The sequence below is a fragment of the Physeter macrocephalus genome, chromosome 6, assembly GCF_002837175.3.
Source record: "Physeter macrocephalus isolate SW-GA chromosome 6, ASM283717v5, whole genome shotgun sequence".
Classification (NCBI taxonomy): Eukaryota; Metazoa; Chordata; class Mammalia; order Artiodactyla; family Physeteridae; genus Physeter; species Physeter macrocephalus.
Window position 1 is genome coordinate 74,160,684 of NC_041219.1, and position 8,299 is coordinate 74,168,982.

An 8,299-nucleotide genomic window follows, 5' to 3' on the forward strand; every position below is an offset into this window, starting at 1 on the left:
GTCAACAAGTAGCATGGCCTTAGCACATGAGAAAGCACAGATTGAGAGTTAAAAAAGTGTCTTTGAAATGGGTTATAAAGAAAAGATTTTTGAATCAAGAACTAAAGCAGGGACTCCAACTTGGTACAAGCTGAATGGGTATCAAGGATGAGACACAAAAGGTCAGAACTCAACCACAAGTAAATATGATCCAATAATTCAGTACTGGGTTACAGCTCCTGAAATCTTGCAAGTCTAGGCACTAATTAGGCCTGGTCATGCTTTTGAGTGGTATATATCTAAACACAGTGGTAAGGAATAAAAATGGCTCTAGCTTAGGGGAGAGGGCAGATGCAAGGGCTAAGAATGATACAGGAGTTGAAAAAGGAGAACAATGTATATTTCACTGGATTGACAAGCCTGCTGAACCCTTATTTAACCACCAGTTATTTTTTTTTAAATAAAAAATACTGAATCTCTATATTTAAACCAAGAGCTTTTCCCCTTCTCTAATAGATACTCAAGGAAAAATGACAAGCCTAGAATTAGCATTTAACATTGAAATAACATGTTTCTTGCAACATGTTATGAGCTTCCAGAAGCAGCACAGGAAGAAGACTCACCAAATATACACCATATAACCATGACATTTCTGAGAGATGAGGAGACCAAGATTCTTTTCTGGGATTAAAACAAGTAACACAGTAACTTTTCTTTCTTCCAAGTCTGCAAAGCAATCTCCTTCATGCTTCTCTTTCAACATGAAAAGTTAATGAACAATAAGTTTTTAGCATAAAAAGTATATATAACATCATCCAATATGGGTAAACATAAATTTACCCCAACTACCTGAAAACTCTGCTTTTAAGTAGGCAACACACACAAAAAACAACTTAAATTAAGATACAAAATAAACAAACAGAAAAACATTATTTTTTGGAAAAGCACTGCATATGCTGCAGGTTCATAGGCAATATTTTATATTAAATGTAAATCTCACCCAAAGTCTGTTAAAATTTCTTAAAAATGTCTCAAAATTGTCAGCCATTATATATTATCTTTTTCCTAAAGAATACTCTGATATTTTGCATTTCAGATATTTTAAGAGTTTTATTTGGCAAAGAGAAGCCTAAGAACTTTTTAAAAAACATTTCCAGAGGGAACACCCTTTACCATAAAATAAATTTGTTTAATTTGGGAGGACAAATGTATATTTCTGACATATGTGCCAATTTTACAATTAATACAAAAAAGATAAAGTTAGTTGAAATATTTTAAAAATGTAAAAACCAGTCCAGGCAACATAACTATACAATCTTGCTGTAAAAGTTCTTATATCAAATTCCATCCAAAATATTTATGCAATATACTAAATTCAGTTGCTCAAGTCACTTTCACTGCCGGCTGGCTTTTCCATTTTCTGTTGTCTCCATTCTGAAAAATAGGAGGAAAAAAATCAGTTGGTAAAATAAAACATTCATTAACTACCAATATTTTTTCTCCTTATCTAACTTTTAAATGAAATTAAAATTTAATATAGTCATAGAACAGAAGAAGGTAAGCACTTTAGAAAATGACTAAAGTTAGGGTTCCCCCTAGTTAGTTTAACTTTCTCATTTTGCAAATGAGTGAAAATTGAGGCAGGCCCAGAGAGATTACATGACTTCCCCAAGCTTTCATTTCAAAGGCCACTGGTTTTTATCACTATACTGATCCAAGCAAAACTAAGGAAAAATCTCTTCCATTTTGGCAAGGATTTATTTCCTTTTCCACTAAAGAAATTCCTTTATCAATACATTTTTAAGAGAATTTCTTCCAAAAAAGATTAAAATAACCATTTAAATTATTTTAGATTTATTCTAATAAATCTTCAATTATTTTTAGATTTTAGATTTATTCAGTTAAAATCAATATTCCTAATACTGTATTACTTACTAGGAAAATATTTTCTCCCTGTTATTTTATACAAGAGTCAGTGTTGCATACTATGTTTTCTCTACAATTTTTCCCTCTATGATGTTTAATGAACATTCATGGTTACAATCAATAATATCAGGTCTTTTACAAGTACCAAGAATCAAAGAAGGTAATTTTTTTTCTCTTCATAAGTAACATGTATGAGTCCATAATATTATAAGTAATAAGATAAAAGTTATTATAAGTAATTAAAAAATTGCTGAACACAACAAACAAGCAGCATTTATTTTTTTTAACTTACTATAAGGCAATTAACAAAACTAATTTCTACAATAATGAATACAAACCCATTTTCCTCTTTAAGGTGTTGATATAACTCAGCTCTGTTATTAACAGAGTTCAAACGTCCAGCAAACTCCTGATGTTTTCTGGAATTGGCAGTATTGATTCTATTACTCCATAAGGATAATAAGGACACTGGCCCTGGTGTAATATTTGAAAGAGAACAAAGGTAAAATAATTCATTACTTCAAAATTTACAAACGTAACAAATTTACCCCTTAGTCTATTGTTTACTTTATATAATTTAAGCAATATCATCTTCCCTTTATTCTAAAATTTGTATGTGTTTAGGGGTCCCCAAGACCACCTACTAGAGATTCAGTGATTTGCTGGAAGGACTCAAATGACTAAACATAAAGTTACAGTCACAGCTAGGAATCGTTACAACAGCACAGTAAGGACACATAGCCAAACCAGTGTGGGGAAAAGCACAGTATTCAAAGACTAGAGGAATCCATTTGCAGGCTTTCCATGCTCTCTCCCTCCCATGAGGGTTCACACAAGAGTGCATACTCCCTCCAGCGGCAAAAATGCAGCGATGTGTGTACAATATTTCTGCCAGAAAAGCACATTTAAGACTCCAGAGTTCAAGGTTTTTCTGGGGGCTGGTCACGTAGGCATTCCCTGCCTAACTACAACTACCAAAATTCCAGACTCCCAGAAGGAAAACAGGTGCTCAGTTCAGATATAAGGCAAAATAACTTCATCATTTGGGGAATGTTTCAAAAGCCATATTCCCAGATGTCAGCCAAGGGCCAAACTTGAAAGCAGGCTTTTCTAATGATAATAGCCTCAGGCCTGCTATAGTTAACCCTTTTCTGCACAATAGAAAAGGCAAAAAACATTCTCTAACACCATATACAAAAATAAACTCAAAATGGATTAAAGACCTAAATGTAAGACCATTAACCATAAAACTCCTAGAGGAAAACATAGGCAGAATACTCTTTGACATAAATCATAGCAATTATTTTTTTCTGATCTGTTTCCTAAAGCAAAAATAAACAAATGGAACCTAATTAAACTTAGAAGCTTTTGCACAGCAAAGGAAACCATCAACAAAACAAAAACACAACCTACCAAATGGGATAAAATATTTGCAAATGATATGACTGATAAGGAGTTAACATCCAAAATATAAAAACAGCCCTTACAACTCAACATCAAAACAAACAAACAACTTGATTTAAAAATGGGCAAAAGACCCAAATAGGCATTTTTCCAAAGAGGAAATACAGATGGCCAACAGGCACATGAAAAGATGCTCAAATCAGTAATAATCAGGGAAATGAAAATCAAACCACAGTGAGATATCACCTCACACCTGTGAGAATGGCTACTGTCAGAAAGAACACAGATAACAAACGCTGGCAAGGATATGGAGAAAAGGGAACCCTTGTGCACTGTTGGTGGGAATGTAAATTGGTGCATCCACTGTGGAAAACAGTATGGAGGTTTCTCAAAAAACTAAAAATAGAACCATCATATGACCCAGTAATTCCACTCCTGGGTATATATCCAAAAAAACCCAAAAACACTAATTCAAAAAGATACATGCACCCCAATGTTCATAGCAACATTATTTACAATTGTCAAAATATGGAAGCAACCTAAGTGTCCATCAACAGATGAATAAAGATGCGGTGTGTGTGTGGGGGGTGTCTGTATATATATGTATGTATACATATATACACATACATACAATGGGAGACTACTCAGCCACAAAAAGGAATGAAATTTTGCCATATGCAACAACACAGATGGACTTGGAGGGTATTATGCTAAGTGAAAGAAGTCAGACGGAGAAAGACAAATACTGTATGATATCACTTATATGTGGAATCTCTAAAATACAACAAACTAGTGAATATAACAAAAAAGAAGCAGACTCACAGATATGGAAAACAAACTAGTAATTACCAGTGGGGAGAAGAAAGGGGGAAGGGTTACCAGTGGGAGGAGGGAAGGGGGGAGGGGGTTAAGAGGTATAAACTATTATGCATAAAATTAGCTACAAGGATATATTGTACAACACTGGGAATACAGCTAATATTTTATAATAACTATAAATGGAGCATAACATTTAAAAATTGTGAACCTATACTGTACATCTGTAACATATAATATTATACATCAACTATACTTCAATAAAAATAAATAAAGAAATAGATAAATAAAATTATAGCACCCCCTAAAAGAAAACATAGAAATAAACCTTTGTGACTTTGGGTTAGCAAAGATTTCTCACATATAACACCAAAAGCACATCATAAAAGAAAAAAATTTATATATTGAACTTCATCAAAATTAGAAACTTCTGCTCTGCAAAAGTCGCTCTCAGGAGAGGGACAATCCAGAGACTTGGAGAAAACATTTGCAAATCACATATTCAACATAAGATTTGTACCCAGAATAAATTAAAAATTCTCAAAATTCAACAATAAAAACCCCCCAAACAACCATAAAAACGAGCAAAATATCTGAATGGACCTTCATCAAAGAAGATATACAGTTGGCAAATAAGCAAATGAAATGACGCTCACCATCATTAGTCATGAGAGAAAATATAAATTAAAACCACAAGGAAATACTACTACAAACTTACTAGGAGAGAAAAAAAAATCGTGACAATACCAAGTGCTGTCAAGGGTGCAGAACAACCAGAACTCTCACTAACTGCTGGTGGGAATGCACATGTACAGCCACTTGGAAAAATGAGTTGGCACTTTCTAATAAAGTCAGTCATATACAATGGAATTTTAAAAAAAAAACAACTAATGATAAACACACAACACAGATGAATCACAAATGCATTATGTTCTATGAAATAAGCCAACCTCAAAAGGCAGCACACTCTATGATTTTTTTTATATGACATTCTGAGAAAGGCACATCATAGGGCGAAGAAGACACATCCATGGTTATGAGGGATTGGGGGTAGGGCAGTGTAGGACAAGCACAACTGTTCTATATCCGACTGGGGTAGATGCTGTTACACAACTGTATACAAGGTCTAAACTCACAGACTGTGCACCAGAGAGAGTTTATATTACTGCATATAAATTTTCCATAATAACAAATTAGAAACATTTTTTCTTATTATAAAACTAATACATATTCATTAGATAAAATGTAGAAAACAGCAAAACATATAAAGAAGGGATAAATCACCCATAATACTGCTGCTCCAACAACTATACATATTTTTTTTAATGCCCATCTATAGCAATAAAATTACATTTTGGTTTTTCTATTATTGCATTACACAAAGAGAGGTGAACAGATTTTCACCAAATCTATAGGGCATGTTTGGAATAGCCCAACCTTCCATGCAGACTACACAGCAAGCACAAAATTCACTTTGGAGAGTCCTAGGAAGTTATTTTCCAAAGCAGATGAAACTGAGGTACAATAAAAGACCCATATCAAATTGCTGATCAGAAGAGACATATGACTTAGGATGTAAAATAGAATGAAAAAAGAAACAAACAAGTTGCAAGTACCAGTCTTGAATGGAAAGTTACAAGGGCAGGCAGTGATTTGCAATCAAGTTGCTTCTCATATGGGCCACTCTATATAGTTTCCAGGGTGAAAAGCTTCAGGGATCTATTTAATTGAATTATAGCTGATATTTCATCTAAGTGACATGCTCTAGTGCATATGTGTATAAAAACTTCTTTTAAAATAAAGTGGACATCATGGTATATATGGTTGTGTAACCTGCATTTTAAATTCAACTTATTATACATTAATTCATTAACTTTTTCATTTAATAAATAATAATTGAACTTCTACTATGAACCAGGGACTGCAGTGGGTGGTAGTGAAAATTTACAAAAGTAAAATTTTAAAAGCCCCTGCCTTCGAAATGTTTCAGCCGAACAGTAGAGGCAACATATCAATCAGCAATGTCAATGCAGTACTCTAAGTGCTACCATAGTATTAATCATGGGATGCAATGGAAACACAAAGAAGTACCTGACTTAATTGTGAAAGGAGGTCCTCAGGGAAGTCTTTCCTGAAAAAGTAGTTACTTAAGTTAAAATCTGAATGATATACATTAGTGAAAGGAAAGAGTGGGTATTTGTGAAAATAGTTATTCTGGGGCTTTATAAATTCCACCCTATGGACACACCATCATTTAAGTCATTCTCTTGCTAATTCATGTTTCAGTTGCTTGCAACTTTTTGCTACTATAAATAATTTTTAGAGTTCTATTTTCCAAACAGTGTTGAAGCATTGCTTAGATTAAACCTAAATTAACCTCATCCTAATCAGCAGTGGCATGTGAGTAATAGAATAATTTACCAATAGACATTTATTTAAATCCCATTATTTTCCAGGTACCCTGGCAAATGCCTGAAAGACAAATATGAGAAGATCGCCCTTATCTCTAATTTCAAAGAAATCAGTGAACTGGACAATATATACTACAACAGTAGTATATAAAAAAACAAACAATCCCACCTTCTCCCTAGGATGAGCTGCCAATAATTTTAACTAGCTCTGAGGTCTTATGTAAAGGCACAGTGGTAAGAACTCAGTCCTTTGTCATACCATTTCCCATTTACCCTGAAAGAACTGAATTTAGTTTACCTTCAAGATAACTAAGGCCTACAGTGATTTCAGGCACTTCCAAACCCAAATCCTATCTCTGACTGCTAGAATTCCTCAAGAGGAAATTCAGCTTTTCAGCCTATAACTAAGACATAAAAGGTATTACAGTAAAAATATTGTTTGTAATACCTTTACTGAAACCCATTCACAAGACATTTTAATTTATCAATAAATGGGGATATTAGATCCTTCCCTAAGTTCAGTAAAGAGAAAAGAGTCTGTCCTCAATAACCTAGCACTTAGTATAATGTTAGGAACATACATAGATTCAAGTATATGTAATTAAAATTTCTTAAACCACAGACTTTATAGTAAAAGTGTTTATCTTCCAAAGGCTTCATTAATAAAGCTATGATACTATGTTTCCTTTAAAGCTAACAAATGGGACTTCCCTGGTGGCACAGTGTTTAAGAATCTGCCTGCCAATGCAGGGGACACGGGTTCGAGCCCTGGTCCGGGAAGATCCCACATGCCGCGGAGCAACTAAGCCCATGTGCCACAACTACTGAGCCTGCGTTCTTGAGCCCGAGAGCCACAACTACTGAGCCTGCCTGCCACAACTGCTGAGGCCCATGCACCTAGAGCCCATGCTCCACAACAGGAGAAGCCACCGCAGTGGGAAGCCGGCGCACTTCAACGAAGACCGGCCCCCGCTCACCGCAACTAGAGAAAGCCCATGCACAGCAACAAAGACCCAACGCAGTCAAAAATAAATTAAAATTAAAAAAAAAAAAAAAGCTGACAAATGTATTTACTGCCTTTATTTTCCAAGGCTGTGAACAAAGGGTCTCCTAAACAACATCAGGAGCAGTGAGTAGCTCTTCCTCACACACAACATAAAAGGACACCATACAACAGAACTAAACTGGAAAACTTTTTACAAACATAGTTACCGCAGTTCTACCTTACCTTTTGATTTTTCTACTGGTGGAGTTTCATCCATCTCAACAAGGGGCTTTTTATTTGGAGGTTCTGGGGAATCAGGTGAATCTTTGATAATCTCAGCTTCAGCCAACTCTTCTTTTCCACGTTCTAAGATTCCTTTTAATCTTTCAGAGGGACAAGTAATAAAAACGTAAAAGTTTAAATTTTTAGAAATCTGAATGGCTCATTAATTAAACTAGACTTTACATACCAATCAATAAAAGATACCTGGCTCTCACAACATAAGCCTAGGAACAAATAAGAAGCTATACCTCAATTTAAAATCAGGTAAGAGAACTTAACGAATTTAAACACAAGTTTCCCTTTTCCTCCCTATAATGCAGTAATTCAGTAACGTAGTCAACTGTAAAATGGAGCTAAAATTATAAAAGAAAATGAAGAAGAATTTATAAAGGTAAAATTTTAAAGGTCAGAAATAATGTGATCTCTGTTGCAACAAAAAGAATAAAATACCTAGGAATAAACCTACCTAGGGAGACAAAAGACCTGTATGCAGAAA

At 34.4% G+C, this 8,299-nt stretch overlaps 1 protein-coding gene across 2 annotated transcripts in view; it reads right to left on the minus strand.

The window, feature by feature from the left end:
- Positions 1–1,073: 1,073 nt before the first annotated feature.
- INTS13 (integrator complex subunit 13) overlaps positions 1,074–8,299 on the minus strand; it is a 37,261-nt gene continuing 30,035 nt past the window's right edge. For both annotated transcript variants that reach the window (XM_007119154.4, XM_028491113.2), the window contains exons 15-17: positions 7,765–7,904; positions 2,244–2,379; positions 1,074–1,413 (exon numbers count right to left, since the gene is read on the minus strand). In XM_007119154.4, coding sequence (XP_007119216.2) covers positions 1,374–1,413; positions 2,244–2,379; positions 7,765–7,904 — 316 coding nt within the window. In that variant the 3' untranslated portion in view covers positions 1,074–1,373. The remainder of the gene's footprint in view (positions 1,414–2,243; positions 2,380–7,764; positions 7,905–8,299) is intronic.